The following is a 20,438-nucleotide window of genomic DNA, read 5'->3' as shown; positions in this document are numbered from 1 at the left end:
TTATTAGTTGGTGTCCAGAAACAAAAAAGGCCTCCTAGTGCAGCACACCAAACCACACAGTAGTTGGTGCTGTAATTTTCTTACGTCCTTCACACCTTCTCTGGAAGTGCGCACAACTGTTGTCCAGCTCCTGTTGGTGACACTTCACTCTGATGGGCATTGTTGCTTATGTATTTTTACAAAGGTATAGATAACATAATTTGTCTCAGTCATTAGGTTATTGATGTGATTTGGCTTTGTCTGTTAAGATGAGCAAATGTTCCACTTACCTTCATATATATATATATCTATATGTCTCTCTCTCTCTCTCGTGTCTTTATACTCCAGCTGTTGACTCAGTGTGCATTGCTAGTGTATTAATTTTAGTAATGCACGTTCTAATTCATCCTACCCATACAGTCTGTCCGCTGGAAACAGGACTGTTTTCAGTTTCCTCCTTCCAACCGTCTGCCAAATCATTTCAGAATACATTCTTTCATACGCCCCGGCTCTCAAGCCATTTGGAGCAAAGTCCATCACCTACTCTGGAGCTACAACATCAGCCATAATAGATGGTCTGCAGGCCGGGGAGCGCTATATTTTCAAAATTCGTGCAGCAAACAGGAGGGGACCAGGTCCTCAGTCCAAAGCCTTCAGCGTTGCGATCCCAGCAGGTGAGCACCAAGACATGCACTGATTGCATAGTCTGCCCATTCTTGCCTTTGTCCCATTGGTGTTAATTCTTACTGGCTTAACTTCCTCTGCACTCCATCTAACCTGTAGGATTTTACTTCCCTAATACTGTTTCTGTTGGCTCTTTTCATCACTGTGTTGTCCAAAGAGATGCTTGTAGATAAGTGGTTGTCACTCTGCAGCATGCAAAAGAACATTTTACAGACATTTTAACATCTTAAATAAATACATACTGTACTGTTTCCTACATGAAAACAGTATGTGCTTTTTTTTATCCAAAGGCCAAAGAATACAGTGCTTTGGGTCTTTGATTGCACTATTCCTGACAAATCCTGCTCTTGAAAGTCACTTAGAACGACTTACTCAGATACTACTTGCATTTGCTTCTTGCCAAAAAGATGCTGTTGTGAGGACAAGAGATTTGCTGAGTTAACTAAAAATGTGGGCCACAGCCTCAGATGGGATAATGCAGCGCCATTCCATCAACATGACTTAAGTTCTGCTGCAGATCTGGTTCCACTGATAGGATGATGCAGTTCCTGCTTTTAGATACTTGATTTTAATTGCTCTAACTTCTACCCAAGCTACAATAATTCCATATAGGTACCTACCTACTAACCAAAACTTACTCAGCTGGACTCCACAGGCTGGTTAATACAGAAATAATTATTATGTCATATTCTCATAAGTTGATTTGTTCTTGCTACCTGGCTGTTTTCTTCTCTTGGTCAGTTTTTTGTGCTTCTGTGGTTGTGAATAAACAATGTTTTTTTCCCCTCAGCCGCTCATGAGGATTCAGTTGCTCAGCAACAAACAAATGTTCAAGATAATTCAGAGGCTAAAAAAAATGGGAACGCTGGCTCATCTCCTTCTCAAACTTTGTCTGTTTCTTCAAAAGTCCAGCCTTCGCTTTCCTCTAAGCAGTCGTCTGTTCGTTCACCTAATGTTAGTGATAAAAAGAATCTTCTTTCTGAATATAAGAATAAAATATTGACTCGAGGGGTCCTAAGTAAATCTCAGTTACCTTCTAGAAAGACAGGAGAGCTGGAACCTGATCTCCAATCCACTGAAGTGACACATGATCACGATTCCTCCCAAGAAGCTCCAACGACGCCACCAAAAGCCCAGGATCAGAGGAGGAATGTTAGACCCTTGTCCCCTAGTCGGCCAGTCCACCCTGTCCTTGCCTCAGGAAGGACCTCTGTTCGAACCCACACATCAGAGGTGTCACGGCAGATGAGCACAGAGAAACGTGAGCCACCAGCACTGTTACCATCGGCAGCACAACACTCTTCTACTTCGTCTGTTCCTAAATACACAGATAATGAAACAAAGCAACTGAGACACAGCAACGCTAATGTGCCTTCTAAAACCTCTTCCCGTCCTCTGCCATCCAAAAATAATGATCTTGTGGATAATGTGGAAGGAAAGCCAGACCCCATGCTGGTGAAAGTGTCTTCTAAAACTTCAGAGCCTAGTCACCTAGCTTTGCCATCAAATCGTCAGTCTGCTGTCTCTCATGAGGTTGTCCCAAGCCATCCCAGTAGGTCTGGATCTCTGGGTCATTCACATCAATCATCTTCCAAATCAGCAGAATCCCATGCTCGTGACAGTCATAATGAGTTTAATAGTGAAGAAGCAGAGGACAGAGCAGGACAGCCCAGTTCTAGGTCACAGCAAACAAGGCTTCCGCCAGGCTCCAGTTCTCGCACATGGAAGGATTTGAAGTTAGCTGCAGTGGCCGTCTCATCGAGGTCTGCTGTTTCTGGTCACACTTCACCTCACTCTCATTCCTCCACCAGTGCCAGATCTGATGGAAAGGATGTTGATAAAAATTCTAGGGAGGACTCACAAGGTGCAAACCCCTTATTTCATTCTCTACCCTCTTCCAGGCAGTCTTCTTCAGCAATTTATTCCAAGAGAAGAAATCCTCATGCCGATTCTGATTCTCAGCTCAGAGGGACACATAGCGAAAAGTCACCCCACTCTGACTCAGAAGAACAACGAAGTCGAGTGGCGGCTCCAGAAAAGCATTCTCTTTTGCAGTCTTCTCTTTCCAAACATAAGCCTGAAGAGCAGGACAGTCAAGAGGTAAAAGAAATGCTTGCTCGATCAAAACCGAGTGCATCTTTGCCTAAAAAGACATTCCCCTCTCATCTTCCACTGGAGAAGACCTCCCACTCAGATCCTCCACAGAGGGCACAAACAAGTCCTTCCTTACTGCATTCAAGGGGCCGGCGCCTCCCGTCTCCTGTCTCATCCCAGAGTAACGAAGAATTGCAGGAAGACGATGATGAGGATGTAACAGAAGGCAATGACAGAGCAAGCAGCCGTTCTGTGTTTCCTAAAGAAGTGTTCTCTTCTAGGGGATTACCTGCATCTTTCTCTCAGGGAAGCTCAAGTTCATCTCTATCAAAGCAACAGCAACCAGGTTCTCAGGTACCTTCCTACAAACCAAAACTTACTCAACCAGCCTCCAGTTCTGCCAGTGATACAGCAAAAGACAAGCAGTATAATCCAAGGTTGTCATCCACTTCTTCAAGACAAGCTCGTCCTTCATTACCTACTCGCTCAAGGGTTGCTACAAGAACAGTGTCCCAAACAGAGAAAAAGCATGGCCTGTTGCCCTCAAAAATGTCCAAAGCCGAACTTCCCCGAAAAGTTTCTTCCTCCTCTTCATCTAAATCTCATCAGTCAGTTTCTAATGAAGAGGATGATGATTACAGTGAATATGATCAGAAAGAAGTGGAAGAGAAAACCACATCTTTGGCAGCAAAATGGTCCCCTTCTCTTTCTAGAGGTAACAAAAACACATATGATGACACTACTGGCAATAAAAGGAAATCTATGGACACTATTCTACCTCACAAAGTAAGCTCTGAAGAGGAAGAGAAGGAAGAAACTCCAACACTAAAAATGTCTTCTGCTGAATCGCCAGGAAGCTCTGCCATAGTATCACGGATTACTCAGTCCTCTAACAAGCATACCCCATCTAAACCCAGCTTTGTCTGGCCACATTCTTCTGCATCTACCACCGCACGCACTGTTTCTCCAACAGTTTCTTCCTCCACTTTGTCCCCTCGCCAGCGACTATTGAACTCTAGGCTACGGAGCCCTTCCCAGCGGCAAGTTGTTAGACCTCCTTATAGACAAGGTATCTTGTCTTTGTTGTAGTGATCTCACTGAAATGTGTTTTTTCTAAGATCAGCAGTTAGATGAAAAGTCCTCCATCAGAATGCAGGTTCAGTTTTTTAGTGTCATGCATTACTTTTTGTTTTGGTTGTTCTCAGGAAGCCCAGTTTTTGAGGATGTTGCCTAATCAGTGCAATGTGGTGCCCCAGACCTTTGGTCCTGTGGCCTGATCCGGACAGGATCCCATGATGCGCACAGGAGATGACAGAGTTAGGTACTAACTTGGAAAAAGGGTGACATTCCTTACTGAGTGGTGTCTTCACTGAAAGCTCAATGAAAGCACATTTGTACTCAGAATATGACAACCTCTCACGTATATTGCTTTTCATCGTACCAATTACTGAAATGCTTTTGTAGGTTATATAGTGCTACCTTGCCCATGCCTAGGCAGTAAGGTGTTTTCTCATGATGTCCTGGCGTTGTTTTCTTTAATTAGTTTTTAAGCCACTTTCCTCGTTTTTCTAAGTGACAGCTCAGGGTTGCGTGTTCCTATTGAGGAACTGCTCACATCACAGTCAGGCCCTCTAATTCCTTTGTGGCTGTGATTTACCACAAATATTAGAGGCTTGCTTTCTGGCAGAATGTCTGCTGACCCTAAGTAGTGGAAGAGAGCGTCCGCTACACATCAGGGCGTGTCACCTATTGATTCCTCATGGAAAATCCCAGACAGTACCAGTGACTTTGCCAGGTAGAATTATTTCTTCTCCCTCCAGTGCATGGACATCCAAAACAGTATTGAGTAACCTGAGTGGTTTAGTAAATAACTTCTGTGCTATATGTAGATAACAATGTTTTGTTCAGTGTGGTCTCATTGTTATACAGTGAGGACCATGCAGCTGGGCTATTGTATTTGCTATGTGTAGAGGTCCACCAGCTTGCAGAGCTTTAAGATGGGAGTGGACCTTAAATAATACCATGGAGGATGAGATGCATGGCATGACAGAATAACAGGTTTCTCTAGGTTTCTCTGTGGAGTTTATATACCAGCTTACTGCTAGCCATGCCGTTGGGAAGTTAATAGCCAAAGAATGTTCTGTTAATAGATTTATGTAATTATTATTTTTAAGTTAATATCTGTTTTTCTGGAGGCAAGTCTCTCAGATAGGATGTGAAAATTGCTGCCCTTTCTGAGCTGGGGGGCCTGCAGCTCAGCGCTACTGCTTCTCTACTTCTGAGATGAGTTTGCCTCTGTGTAGCAGTGTTTTTTTCAACTAGAGAAGGAGAATCCTTCCTTTTACAGGTTAAAAAAATAAAAAGAAGGCAATTCCCATCCCCTCTCCTTTCAGTTTGTCACTTCAGCTTTATTTAAGGATAGAAATGAACAAGTGGTTTTGTTTAATAATGGTCTTCTCCCTCACCCCACTCTTTGAATGTTTACAAAAGTCACAAACATCTTAATGGCTGTAGTACCATCTAGAAATGTTGCCCTGCTTTCTTAAAAAAAACTAAGAGGGAATAAAGAGACCAAGCAAACATGGTAGAAACAAACCATGAGTGTTCAACGTCTTCAGAAGAAACCATTCCAGATGCTTATGTCAGCTGTGGGGATCTAACAGTGTCACCACAGTTTCTCCAAGCAGAAATAAAATGCCTGGTGTGCTGAGTGTGGTGAGGGCTTTTTCTGCTCTCATTTATGTCCAGATTGGTCAGAAAATGCATTTCTTTGCATTTTAAAATGTGGTTTGTAGGTTGCACAGCTTTCTTCAGGATAGTGTGTTTTCTTCTCTGTTCAGGTTACAATGGCAGACCTAATCTTACAACGAAAAATGGAAACGGAAATGGAAAAATAATGCCTGGTAATAATGGAAAACCAAGTGGACAGAGAGTAATCAATGGCCCACAAGGAACAAAGTGGGTAGGGTGACCTTCTCTCCAAATTCAAGATGCTGTGGCCTTTATTGTACTTACATTTTCATTAAGGAAAGAGAACAGTAGCCTCAGTCAATGAAGCTGTAAAAGTGAGGTCATACTTAGTGAACTATTTTCCACTGTTCCATTGAAATCTAATGACAGATTCTGCATTTCCTTATTAGAATGTTTTAAATGTCTGGTTTAAACCCTGATGGCTTGAATTTTCAAATATAGCAATACTTCCATAAACTTAGTATAACATTTTTTCCTCGAAGTCAGTGGGACTTACACTCCCCAGTGACTCAGGGCTTCTCTGCTGTGCAGTGTGAGTGAGGACTGCTCAGGATAGCTGCTGTGAAAGCTGTCTTCAGCAGGGCTTCTCCCAGACTTACACTCCAGGGAGAAGCTCATGAGCAAGAGTATCAAAATAAAAAGTTACTGCATAGGTGTCACAGTGCTTTAAAAGCACATACACAGGTATCTTTAAGCATTTCGCCATTTGTACAGACATGTTTCTACTGGTATTTTCAGAAGAGCTCAGATGCCATTGATAGGAAAGCCCCACTAGGTGCCTACATGCCCAGACCTTGTAGTTTAAAATCCTTTCCAGTGAGTTTATAACCAATCAATGCAGGGAAGGAACTGGTGTTTCCTGCATGTTTGCCCAAATGCTGAGCTGGAGGAGACTGTGAACAGCCTCTCAGGAATCACTACAGCTGCTCACACATGGCGTGACACATAAAAGACATTTATTTTATGGCCACTTCAGTCTTACCATTTGCATTAGGGGAACATGAAAAGGTGCATCAGGTATGTCACATTGAAGGCAGCCATTCTGAAAAGTATGCCCAAAGCCCTTTCAATAGACTTCCAGAAAGTGGGCTAGAAAGGTCCTTGTGAGGCTGTAGCACAGCTCTCTCTGCCTCATGAGAGGAGGGCATTGCTGCAAGCAGGATGAACACCTTGTAAAGCAAGAGGATCTGTGTCAACATCTGGGGCCTCCTGCTGCAGTCTTTTCCCCAGTACCAAATGTAAGTCTGTCTTGCCAGCCTGGAACTGATGCTCACATCCTCTTCCCAGTTTCCTCCCGGCACTTAACAACTTTTGCATTCGGTATTCAGTGTTCCTGTCTGTTACCTCAGGTTAAAACAGCATGCAATTCTGAATTGCATTTTGGGTTGACATAGCAATGAGAACTGGATTTTAACTGCGGTTACCTCTTGAATTCAATCCAAGCTGTCAGATTTGTTTTATGAGACCGAGTCTTTTCTCCTACCCCGATTAAAGTCCTAGCTACTTAGTTTTCACTGCTGTTTCAATCTAAATTAACTGGTTTAATTTTTCCTTTTCCTTTGGTTAGTAGACATACTTTTAAAAAATCCTGTCTTCAAAGGGACTCAGGGTCACACTCAAAGCAATATTACAGGAATCTACCTTAGGAGTTGCACAGCCCAGGAAAATCAAGGGATCTGCTCCTTTGCATATGAAAGCTACGGGAGGCATTATCAATACGGTTGTGCAACTCTGGAGCCCAGCTCTTGGGGATTTACTTTTTGCAGCAGTGATTTTTCAGTGATTGCTAGACAGTTAGTAACTCACTTTTAAAAATCTGTGGGTGTTGTAGCTCTTTCTATCACACTTGGCTTCTGAATTCCCCTAGGATTTCTGTTGCTGTGAAATTTCATTTCACCTCCTCTTGTGTTAGCTGAACTTGAGTCCATCTGTTGTTTTTAGATTGTAGATCTTGACCGAGGGCTAGTGTTAAATGTTGAAGGAAAATACCTCCAAGATTCCCAAGGCAACCCTCTCCGAGTGAAATTAGGAGGGGATGGACGTACAATTGTTGGTAAGTGACAACTTCCTTCTTATAGAAAAAAAGTGTCAGTTTTTGTGCATATGGTACAAGTCTTAGAGCTGTTGAATGCTTCAGGCATCCCCAGGTTCCATGCAAGTCACCTGGAGCTGCTTCTACCCCAGGTCTCCATCAGCCAGTCAGCACACTGCAGGACCTTGGGAGACTTTGGGGCATCCTGTGGGGCTCTGGAGTATGAGGCAGCAAGAATCACCCCGTGTCCATCTCACTTGTATCAGCATTAGAGCAGGCTGCAGGACTGAGCCGGAATAAGGATTGATGCTGGTTTATGTATTTGTATACATAGAAATAATTATTCCTCACCACTAGCACTGTACCAGCCATATACATGTGATTATTTTTTTTCTGAAACCAACCACAAATAGTAAAAACCCCTGTGTGTGATCTGTGAAAACACTGCTGTTTGCGTATCAGTCCATCTGTATAGATCTCTTGAATTAAACTGGTTGCCATGAATATTTGAAGTATCCAGAATCTGGCACAAAAGTTTATCTGCAGTGACAGCATCTCACCAGCTTATCCCAGTTTTCCCTTGCACATGTTTGACTTTAGGGAGTAGAATATGGATTCATCATACCTTTCATCAACATTTATGAGACTGACTCAGAGTGCAGGTACTGTCTGCATGTTGTGACCCTGAAGCGAAACCTCCCTGAAGTCCTCCTAAGAAATGTTTATCAAACAGTTGATAAGTGAACACTGCTGTGGTTTATCTGAGGTTCTTCTGAAGCATTTCCCATCTTCCTTAGTCATGGCTCTTTCCTAGATAACAACCTTCTTCTCCTTCAGCTTAGTTACAGGAGGCTGTAGTCACACTTTCTATCTATCTACTGTTGATAAATACGATGCTAAAAGCCTGAAATGGATTAATGGTGAGATTTTTTGGTTTTGTTCTTCTCTTCTAGATGAAAAGGGTGCCCCAATGGTGAGTCCTGATGGATTACCTTTGTTTGGACATGGCAGATTTAGTAAACCTGTAGCAAGTGCACAAGATAAACCAATAATAAGCCTTGGAGGGAAACCTCTGATTGGTCTTGAAATGATTAAGAAAACAACCACTCCCTCAACTACTACTACAACAATACCACCAACAACTACCACAACTACTACAACCACTACAACAACTGTTGCTACAACTACCACCACCACTCCTGAACCAACCACCACTGAACCACCCACCGAGAAACCCCCCCCTACCTGTCCTCCAGGCACCTATGGACAGTATGATGATGAGGGCAACCTGCTGTTGGGATTCGATGGCCTGCCAGAGTGCAATGCAGAAGGTAACTTCCTTTTGTGCTGTTTGAGCTTCTTTGGTTGTGCTGTTTGTACAGCGTGGTTATGCAAATATAAAGCAGCAAAGAATCTGCCTCTGAAGATTTTGGTCCATGTGATAAGGTAGGAGCTAAGATTAGAGCAGCTGGAGAAGTGTTTGGGTGTTACATGTTTTTTCCATTGGAAAATGTCAACTTTCCCCAAAGCTGAATTTTTTTTTGTGGAAATATGTTGATTTCAGAAAAATTCTTACCTTCTATTGTATCCAGTCTTGTCACATATATTCACGCATGTGAACACAAGTATAGGCAGTGGTTTTGTGGTCAAAGCACTCACATATAAGGAAGTCTTCACTGCAGTTCAGGCCAGGGAAGGACCTTAAAGCGCTATATATTTTGTCTATTTTGTGTTCATTTCTCACAATAAATTCTGAAAAAACTGTCTTTTGAGCCATGGTGGAACCAGCTTTTGCAAACTGAGATTCTTGTTCTCTTGCCAGCCCTCGGAGACAGAGATTGTGTAGCAGGAATGTAGCACAGCACGGATGAAGCTCGGGAAAGAGAACCCTGGCTCTGCATAGATAGGGCAGAGGGCTGTACACTAATTTCTTTCTCGTCTGAAAATGTAAAACAGTGTTGGTGCCTGTCATTATTTCCCTGTTGCAGTTATACAAATTTAGGATGTGGTGCCAAAATGAAATCCAAAGTAAACAAATATAAATGCACTAGAGTCTTTTGGCGTTGAGCCTGTTCCTACCACATTTTACCCTTTCATCTCTTGAATGTTGCATTGGAAACCAGTTAGCTGCTTATTTTGCAAGCCCAGATCAGGGAACACCATGGTAGTCCTTATCCTTTCCATTTGTAGGTAATTCCCAAGTGAGTCTACAAATGGGAAGTAGCAGCATGGCCATGACTTAAAACAACAAGTTGGCAGTGAGACATCTGCTAACTGCAGTAGCCAGTTTTAATGGGTAATGAAACGCCCTTACTTTCCCCCCATGCACCTGTATCTCTGAAGCCGAAGTGTAGATTTCCAAGTAGGCCATGTAACCATGGCCTAGGAAGCTGAGCTATCACTTTGAAGAGTGCAGAGATATGGAAAGATGTGGCTTCAGCAACTGACAGGGAGTCTAAGGATGGCGTCTTTGGAAAGGATCTCAGAAGCAGAAGACTGAAAATTCCCTTACCAGCTACCCTGGGTAAGTAACGAACCAGAGATGTCAGTGCCTTGTCCAGGTGGAATTTTTGTACAGGTGTTAATATTTACTGAGCAATTAGACCCATCTTTGACAGTGTGTATTTATAGAAGCGTGCTTGCATATCTACAATATTCATGGATATATGCACACATAAACATATGTATATAACAATGACTGTCATCGGTAAATATTTTTTTGAAGATTTTTTATTTTCCCTTTGGTGCTTTCATTGTTTCTTAATTGTATTTACAAAAGTGTTACAAATATTGTTACATATGGCTACCCTGGTATTTTCAAAGTTGCCTAAAAGGGACCATGATTTTTGGTAGAGTTAAGAGTCCTTTCCAATCACTCCAGTTCCTTTTAGTTACTTCTTAATGTAACTTATGTTACAGTTAAATGTTGCTTATATCCTGTAGTGTTTCCTCTTTGACCTGTGCGATTTGATGCCTGAAGGTTTTCTTCTGAGAATACATATTAAAAGAAGAGTAAGAGTTCATGAAATATGGCTGGGGTTAATCTGAGCATAGGCTCCAGAAGCTGGACAGCAAAAAGCTTTGCAGTATTATTTTTAGCAGAGCTGTGGGCTGGGGAATTTTCATGTGATTTTATGGACATTTAAAAACTCTCTGCTTGGGTTTTTTGCCTTCAACCAGATGGTCTTGCTGAGTCCTTGAACTTTGAGGCTTGAATGAAAACTAGTTTTTTACACAGGCTGCGTGTTCAATGAGAATGGCCCTTAAGTCACTCCTGAACTGTATGACATTTTGACACTGTCTGCAAATGCATCACAGTGGAAGACTGAAAAGACAAAGATGAGGCTGGATTTCTACTTCTCACCTGCTATATAGCTTGAGCAGTATTAGTCTCTACCTGGCAATTATGAAAGTTTCTCTGAAGAGTAATTATTAGGATTTTCTTGATTGCGTTTTTTTGTTTGTTTGTTTTTTTTTTCAACCTGGTGACTGGCCTCAACATTTGACAAACACAGCAAAACAACCTGCCTGTTCCACAGAGGAACTTGCTTGAAAAGGGAGCATCTTGGTGGTATTTATTTAATGATGGCTGGTTTTGTTTGACAAGTGCAGCGTCTATTTCAAGAGGAATAAACAACTACTACTTGAACTATCAAAGCATTTAATGCAGTTTTCCCTTGACCGTTTCCAAATCATATTTTTATGTTGTCTTTCCCTTTAATCTGAATCTGGAAAACACTCCAGATCATTTAATGAAATAGTTTTTCTGCCAAAGCTTGATATTTGTTGCTAAGTGCTTTACTCACAAACAGCTGCGGGCTGCAAGCGCCAAAACTCACCGCCAAATGTTTTACTTAGGCTTTGGCAAATTCGCTTACTCTCTGGCAGGATTTTTGCTCGACCCAGCAGAATTTATTGTCAACATTTCACTAGATTCAGCAGTCTTTAACTTTCAAGAAGGAGTTTGGCCACATAAGCATGATTTGTCAGTGAAATCAGCTAAACTTTTATCATGAACTCACAAGGAAAAAGAAGGTGAAGTCTTAACTACATGTTATGTGTGATAAAATTGAGTGATGGTTGTACAGTCTGCTGTCCTTACAGATGTCAAAAGACTATGGCAAGCAGTCATAGCAAGACAACCTCATTTGATACAGGCAGGGTTCACTGAAGAGCTGCAGCAAAGGGTGATGGAGCAAGCTGGAGAACTGCAGCTGGTGTGCGTACAGAAAATTATAAAGTGAGAGAACTTTTGGGAAGTACCCCATCGTCGCCAAGCCACAGCTGATGCTAAAAAATCACAGACAGTGAAGTAGAGGAGAAACAAGTACAAAAACAGAAAATAAAATTTGGTTTTGCTAGATCGTAGTAGGCCAAAGGCTGACTAGCTATTAGGTGTGAATGAGCTGATATCTGCCCATGAAAGACTTGAGATTTCTGTGCATCTGAGCCTTTTGTTTACTTGTATGTAGTCCAAGGTAAATGCATACATTATAGATGTTAGTTGGTGCTGGCCAACTATGGTGAGATCTGCAGAATTCAGCAAAGGATCTGCTTTGTCACTGACTACCCTCAGATAAGTCAAGTAGCTTCCAAGGGATCATCTGAAGAGTGGCTGCAGAAGTCTACCATGGGAAAATGTCAGGTTTTGCTATATGACAGTCTGAAGAATTAACCTATTTCCTGTGTTTTCAAAGCTTATTTTGCCATTAAAATCACTACTGTGTATTTAAAAGAAACTTATTGTAGTAGAAAAACATCAATCTTGTACAATAATTGTTGTTTCTAAACAAAAAAAATCCTCCAAAATGAAAATGTCATTCGGATTATATTTGTGAACCGTTTGACATTGGCAATTGAAATTTTGCATTGTTACTGACTGAGTAAAAATAACGTTATTGCATTCATATCAGGTGTTACAGGAACTTCCCAGCTTCCGTCTAGTATCCTGAGGTCAAAGCTGTCTTTCTCTTGTCTTTTGTTCACACACTGGCCTCTCTCCCAGCATTTAATTGAAGACTTCTGATTGTACCTGCAGTGGGTTCCAGCACAATGCTTTTGCTTTGTTTGCATTGCTTTTCATGGCTAATCTGAGCTTTGTGTACTCTTTGGCTTCTCTGAATAGCATGTGGAGAAATGCATTTCTCGGAGCATGCAGGGAAGTCCAGGATTCACAAGATGAGGTACTTGATAGTGGATGTATCTGGTGCTGTGTGTGTGACCTGTAGAGATACTGAGATAATATGTAGGGATAGGCACCTGGGAAGTCTGTGGATGCATTTGCGTTGGTTTTTGGGGTGAATCAGGAGAGTGTTTTCGATGTGCACCACACAATCATCTCTTCTTGCTATACTTTGTTTGCATCGCAGAGCAATCTCGGTGTGGACAAACTGAATTCCTGTTGGATAAAACTAAAGCAGAAGCAGTTCTTCAGGATGACATGTATGTGCACCAACCTGTAATGGGCATTCAGTCCTCAGGATCAGACTAGAGCTAAATAAAAGCCCGAAAAAATCCAGCACCAGTTACTTCATTCTCTAAATCCATTTCTTTTGGGCTGCATTACTTGCTAGCATAGATGTAGTCTGTAAATGTCATGGCTCTGTGGGTTGTTTGATTTTTATTCCCCTGCAAAAATATTTGAATAGAAGTGTTTAGTTTATTGGAATTGCTTGGTTGGTTTTTTGCATATAGATTTCTCATATTTGCTGCTCCTGAGACTATAAAGTTGTCAAATCCTGACCTGAGTGTATCATGGTTGCTAGCAGCCTGCTTTTGCTCCAGAGCTGCTCGGGCCTGGGACGGAGCTCCTGAAAGGTGCATTACTCTTGATTTTGAGTAGCAGCCCTTATCACAGCACTCTCCAAACTAGCCAGCTGCAACAAGGTCATTTAACATCTCACACCAGCACACTCTTCATACCTTCCACTCTGCTACGTCTCCTCACCCCAGCCAGGGCACGCTCCCTCTTCTCTTGCTTCTTCCTCAGCTGCTCTCTCTTCATTGCCTCTCAACCACTTAACTTAACCAGCCTCAGCTGCACCTTATCTACATCGGCCAACCCGCCACCCCTGAAGCCAGCCCACAGCTGTGTATTATCAATGGTAATTAACCCAGCTTCATTCCTCTACAAGCCCTGAACCCATTTTCCTCCAGAAAAACTCACTACTGCAGTTAGCTACTCACCTGTTATTCTGAATATGTTGAGAGGACTGTCACTGTGTTATCTGAAAACTAGGCAGTTATTTCTTTACAAGTCAACGGGCTAAAGATTTTAATTTTAAGCTTTATTCCAGAAGTATTTTACTGGGAGGGTGGACATGAGACCATTGAATTCTTATAGCAGTTTTTTCTTTCTCCTTCAATAGATACGTTCTCAGGACTGGATTCAGATGTGACAGCTACTCCAGAGGCATATGTGATATATGATGATGGTACTGTTTAACTTTAAAAGTCTATTGCAAGTGGCATGTTTGGGGTTGGTTTTTTCCCTGTCTTCTTTCCTTGGAATTTGGTTCAAGGGGTAGGGTTGGAGAATGAGAGCTTAAGCAAGCAGTGGTGAGCTGAAAAAGCTTTCCAGAGTCCTGCATCACATTTGAAGAGCAAAGGCAACTGTTTCTGGGCATGAAAGTCCCTTTCTATCGGTCCTGCAATCTAACATGAACCTACTGCAGAAATAAATTACATTCAGAGCTTGGTCATACAGTCACTGCTTCAAGCCTAGATTTACTAGATTTACTTTCTCCAGCACAGTTTCTAACTCCAGCCCAGTCAAAGTCAATGACCTCTTCTAAAATAGAAAATCCAAATAATAACTGTGCCCTGGAAACTTGAAATACTGTAATTTTTAGCACTCTACAGCAGTGTGAATGTATTTGTTTGTCTTTTTTTTTTTTTTTTTTGATGTGTAGTCTGCATTTAGACTATAAAACGTGCTCATACTGAATGAGATCACCTACATATAAAATAAATGATCTGCTGAATTCATGTGGAATTTAAAAAGGGGTTTTGCAGAGTTATATTCATGCCATTTTGATATTATAATCCAGGACACACAAAACTTGGCTGAAGAGGAAGCCTCAAGTCCCAGCATTTAATTATAAGTTTTCATAGGGAATGCAAATTCTCAGTTACTGGAACTAGCATTCACTTTCTGCCATCAGTGACTTCTGATGTTCTGCTCCTTTTAATCCTCAGATTCCTACTCCTGCCCCCGCATATTAAGCGGATAAGTACGGAACTCTGTTAAACTCAAAGCTTTTTAGTAGAATCTATGGCTCTAGAATAATAAAAGGCAATTTTTTTTGTGGATACAGTGCTGGGATCTTCAGTCAAACAAACAACAGAAAAGCATTTAAAAAGAGAGTGCAGCAGCTGAGAGAAAGATATCATAGACTTCTGTGCTTTTTATTCTGATCACTTCTTACTAAGGCCACCATTTAGAATGTGGAGAGGAGAGGATGAACTGAAAACTGCACAGGTCCTACATCCCATGTTCTCTACATCTCCATAAAAACGGAATATCCTTAGTGCACAGATCTTTTCCCAGGCCTCCCCTTAGGTGCAGGTGACCTGCAGAAGACAAATGCTTCAGCACTTCAAGCAAAAAAACACTCAAAGCCATGAGCCGAGTCCCACAACCTGCAGGAGGACACAGCAGGGATGTCAAGTGCTTCTTTCCCTTAATTTTGTGTCAGTCTGGCAGTGCAGTAGTTTTTCAAACAGCACTGGATTTAGTAGGACTGAATGTCAAGGAGGACTGAATATCAGGAGGTTTATGTGGGCTAGTTTTCCTTCCCTCATGGTGCTAATGGAACCATGAGTGGCACGTACAAGACTCCATGCCTCTTAAGTTGCAGGAAAGTTTGACAGTAGTGTGAACCAGCTCCAACATTTTTGAATAATAACACAGAGATTTCTTAAAAAGGTGGTTTTTTCACTCTCTTATCTCCTTCCTTTGGCATCTGAGGGCTATGGCTGAATAGTCAGTTACTGTGCTGTCTTCTCTTGGGGGTTGTGAGGGGAGGTGACAAATAAAGCCCATTCGGGATATTGCTGTATGAATACATTTGTTCATTGCCATCCTTTTTAACTGTGTGAGTGAGGTCTATGCAACAACTTTAGTATTCTAAGGCAAAGACTTTGTGCTCACTGTCCATCAGTTTGGTAGAAACCCTTGCAAGACTGAGGTGTGACCAGCCCTGACTTAGGAGTGTGTGGCAGCTAGGGCAGGGTGCATGGCACTCCTTTGGGACTATGGCTGGTGACAGAAATATTTCCCTTCTTATAGTTAAGCAAAAATAGCATGAAACAAGCTAACATTTTAATCTTCTGTTTCCTCTGAAGACTACGAATTTTTTGAGAGCACTTTGCCCCCAACTACCACCACTGTCACCACCACAACCGCTTCTACTACAACAGAATTGGAAGTTGACTATCCGGAGACTAGCGTTGTTGGCACCGGCCCTGTGTCAGAATATGATATTGCTGGGAAGAAGCGATTCACTGGTGAGGATGTCCTTTGTTTTATGTAGCTTACTACTTGTGCTGCAAAGAATTCTTTTTCTAGCAAGGTCAGCCCTTAAGCTGAGACTGTTATGCAAATATGTCCAACAGAGTAGTGTGTGGTCCTTGTAAAGGCTGCCACCTGGGAAACCCAAACAGCAGGACTTTGTTTCTGGTTCCAGTGCTTGCATTTCTGTGTGTGGACCAACACTGATTTTACTGAAGCAGTGCAAACCTCTGTGTACTCTGTCAGTGTAAGTGTTCTGCTGGGTATTCTGCATTGTGTTTGGTTTAGTTGAAGTCATTAAGAGAGTAAGAGTATCTGCTCTGGTGCTCAGTTCGGCTCAACTGCATCATTTTAAGTTTGTACCAGTAGTTCAATCAGTGCGTCTCCATGCAGGTGTGAGTCTTCCTCTGGGAGACTCGATTCTTTTCCACTGACCTTTGCAACCCCAGTGGTTTTACCCACCTTGTGCAAGTATATATGTCAAGGGTGTGCTTCAAGGTCAAGGAATGCATAGTATTTTGGGTATGAACTTTCCAAAAGGTAAACCCAATAAAGATAAATTTGACTTTGCTATCTGTATCTTTGCTCTGTAGAAGGAGCTTGGTGAAGGAATTCCCAATACATTGACATGAGCCATGAGGCTGGCCCCTGTGTATGTGAGCCATTCAAGCGTGTAGGTGGGTGTTGCAGCTCTGACTTTATTGCTGCTCTGCTTCTTTGTCAGAGAAGCAACTGGGGGCCAGACCAGAGGGATTTGGAGGTGGCAGGGCAACACATTCCAGCCTTCACCCCAGACTAGTGCCTCCCCTGCAGCCCTTTACAAACCTCTGGCATTTGAACCGAGGTCAGGTCAGCTGCTGGCTCACCTGGCATTTCAGATGGGAGTTCAGGGGATGGAGAGTCAGCTTTGACTCATGTCTTGCCTTCCCTTCCAATATCCACAAGCTTCACGTGGCTTAGTGTGGAGTTCTGCTGCTGAGTAAAAAATTGGTTTTATATATGCCAAGACTTTCCAGTGCATCTTCAGTTTCCCTGTCCAAACAATTTCATGATGTTTCTATTCGCCTCTCTCACTGACAGTGCTCCTTGATTCATTTAGCTGGAAAGGCTAAAATTAACTTCATTGCAAGATCTGGAAAGAATCCCTTTAGGGCATGAAATCCAATAAGATAAACCAAGAAATGTTGGTTTATGAACATTTCAAGGCACTAGGGAAATAATATTACCATTCAATGAATTGTATTATTGCAACTGAATAAACATTTCCAAAGCAAGTTTTATAGTCCTTTGAATGTTACAGTAACTTTTAAGGCAATAAAAAGATGGTTTAATCTTTTCCTGAACTGAAGTGCAATTCCAGTCAGTAAAAGCTTTTAAAAATAGAAGTTACAGGTTGGGAGCACATGCCTATAAGGTAGGGGACTCATGACTCCTGGTACCTTAGTACCCAGGGGACCACAGCAATAATCCCTTTGTTTAACCTGTTTGGACTTCACCTTGGAATTACTCTTCTTGTTCCCTCTGTTGTTTCACTCCAGTTTCAGGATATTTGTGTAAGAACAAACCACTTAGACCTGTAAAGTCTTAGGCAATCTAAGGCCCTGGCAGGGATCTGTTCCCACATGTGGAAAGGCAGAGTTTGGGTGACATTTTCAGCCCACCTTCCAGAGCAGCTGGAGGTAGCATGCAGGGGGTCCTGCAGTCAGACCACGCTCTTCTGCCTCTCATAGCAAAGACGATCCTTCTGTCTTTGCATAATTGAGTACAGGTGGGAGTGTGGGGTATCCCATTCCCCCTGCTTATCAATCAAATTGAGTGTTACATGATTTGTTGCCAGCAATGAACTGTCTCTGAGCTGGAAGGTGAGGAATTTTAAAATGCATCACAAAACTTGACTCTTCTTTTCAGGAAATTGCCAGCCTGCGTGCTACTCTGCAGTACCTCCAAACTGCTAACTAAACATCACCCGTCCCTGTCTTTTCCAGCTCCTTATGTGACCTATCTCAATAAAGATCCAGCAGCCCCCTGCTCCTTGACAGAGGCCCTGGAGCACTTCCAAGTGGACAGCCTTGATGAAATCATCCCTAATGACCTCAGAGAGAAAGATCTGCGTCCCCTGAAAGCCCCTCACAACATCACTGTTGTGGCAGTCGAAGGCTGTCACTCCTTTGTCATTGTGGACTGGGCCAAACCTGCTCGAGGAGACATGGTAACAGGTACTCTCCCGAGGGTTGCCCACCTGATGGGGCAGTGGGGAAGGGGGAAGTTTTCTTAAATGACCTTTTTTACCTTAAACTGAGCCAACAGTGCCTGTAGTTCTCACTCCTCTACAATTTCTACAATTTTCTGAGGGAGTGAGAAAGGTCCCTCTGTCATCCCTCAGTGCCAGACTGACCAGCCCATGTTGGTCCAGATATCTCAAAATTTTGGCACTGATTTTGTGCCAGTGGTTCTGAAGGCACCGCTTCTTGCCTGGGTAGTAACTGTGAAAGCGCTTTGCTCAACTCAGCTCTTCTGCTGCCAGGTAGTACCCCAAGCTCTACCACAGGCACCTCCAAAGCCTGCCTTTGGAGCATCTGTCACATCACCTTCAGTCTGCTCCGAGCAAAGGCGGCTGCATGGCTGGACCTGGTCTAGGTCCCGCCTGGCTGTGAGCGTGGCTACAGGAGCTATCTGCCTATAGAGGGGCTTCTGGCTTGGCAGTCCACTTTTTTTGTAGGAAAAGAATGTATGAGCTCATTATCTCCAGTGGAGTCTGTGGCCCAGGCTACGCTTACCTTTTTTAACTGAAATTTTGCTCAAATATCAGTCTGACAAGCGAGGTTCAGGGATGGGTAGGATGTTGAACAAATGTATTAAATTAGATCTCCTCTAATGTCTTTAGACCTTTTGAGAGCCAGAGAGAAGCCCAAGTGACTTTGAGAATGAATCTCAAAAGTTGCTGCAAAACCACTGGAGTAAATAACCAAAATATTTTAGAAATTAATCAACCCCTGTTTGTCAGTGGACCTGAAAGATCTGAAGTAAGCATTGGAAAAGGCCACTGCTTGGTGCTAACGTCCAGTTTTTGAGGAGCCTCGCCCAGCTCTGCAGCTGATAGCCTTGGCAGCAGGGTGGGGAGATGGTGGAGCCAAAGCAGCGATAATGGTTGGGAAGGGAGAAGGTAGCGCTTGAACAGGCTATGTCATGTCTGTCCCATAGCATTTGATTCTTCACAGCTGTTGATCCAGTACCTTACTGAACACAGTTCATAACTTTACTTTTTTTTCCCAAAAATTATCCTGGTATTTCTAACTATTTTAATTTCTGCCCAGTGTACCACTTAAAACAATGAATGGGTTGCCTCTATCATCTTCTTGCCTTCACTGTGTTTTAAGTCGGAATTTGCACCTCAGTACCATTCTCTGATGTAATGCTTCATCATTATTATCTAATGGGATTTTCTGGGAGAGTTAGGCATCAAATCTTTCATATTCAAAGCTGCTTCCACTCCTTTAAACTAATAAAATCTACTACAATACCTAGGGATATAATTTATTTAAAATTTATTTAGGATTGTCACAATGATTTTTTTATTCCTGTTTGCAGGCTATCTGGTTTACAGTGCCTCCTATGATGACTTTTTGAAGAATAAGTGGTCAACCAGGACTGCAGGGTCTACTCATTTGCCAATTGAGAACCTGAAACCAAACACACGGTAAAGATTTGATCTGCTCTCCTTCAGTTCTGTTAGGGAACTAAAGCAAATTTTGAGAATTGTCAGTTGTTTTTCTTGGCCTTAGTATAAATGTTTACATCTGATCTAGATTTTACTAATTCTGTTTGGCAGCAAATTGTTTTATAAACCACAAAGCTTGCTTACATTATATCTTTACCCTATTAACCCTGGAGCAGATGACTGTGTGTACATGCATACAGTCTTTTTGTATATTAAACCACATATCAGTAACAGAGAAAATCTTATTTTTAAAATGCATTTTTCTAGTCTTAGCATAACTGAATCAAATTTAGAGGGGAAGAATATACTAAAGTGTATGTTTGGTATGATGTGATGTGGCCATTCCCACGTAATGGTGTGGCCAAGATTTGACACCTAAGGCTGGTGGGGAGATGTGCCACTCTCTGGTCTGTTTTTGCTGTGTGTTCACATGACTTGTGCTGGAAGAGAAGGCTTGGTGGTATATGATGAGGCTGTGGCAGTTGCTCAGAAGTCAGTTTGGCAGGAGCTTTAGATCTTTAGCTTGCAAAAAATCTCACTGAAATGGCAGAACAAGAATGCATGCTTTGCGTGATATTAGAATAATTAATGGCAATTGGGTGGGAAGTAAATGGCCACAAAGGGAGTACATTTAAATTACTTCTTTTGACAGATGCTCAGTGCATCTC

At 42.3% G+C, this 20,438-nt stretch overlaps 1 protein-coding gene across 1 annotated transcript in view; it reads left to right on the top strand.

Annotated features, from left to right (window-relative positions):
• FNDC1 (fibronectin type III domain containing 1) overlaps positions 1-20,438 on the top strand; it is a 77,445-nt gene that overhangs the window by 39,039 nt on the left and 17,968 nt on the right. The window contains exons 7-15 of the mRNA XM_055714638.1: positions 465-653; positions 1,454-3,826; positions 5,598-5,719; positions 7,450-7,561; positions 8,494-8,871; positions 13,909-13,974; positions 15,887-16,048; positions 18,038-18,268; positions 19,641-19,749. Of these exons, the coding sequence (XP_055570613.1) occupies positions 465-653; positions 1,454-3,826; positions 5,598-5,719; positions 7,450-7,561; positions 8,494-8,871; positions 13,909-13,974; positions 15,887-16,048; positions 18,038-18,268; positions 19,641-19,749 (3,742 nt within the window). The remainder of the gene's footprint in view (positions 1-464; positions 654-1,453; positions 3,827-5,597; positions 5,720-7,449; positions 7,562-8,493; positions 8,872-13,908; positions 13,975-15,886; positions 16,049-18,037; positions 18,269-19,640; positions 19,750-20,438) is intronic.

Source organism: Falco cherrug, chromosome 6 (assembly GCF_023634085.1).
Source record: "Falco cherrug isolate bFalChe1 chromosome 6, bFalChe1.pri, whole genome shotgun sequence".
In the NCBI taxonomy this organism is placed as follows: Eukaryota; Metazoa; Chordata; class Aves; order Falconiformes; family Falconidae; genus Falco; species Falco cherrug.
Note: the sequence above shows the minus strand (reverse complement) of the source record. Positions and strands in the feature narration are given on the sequence as shown.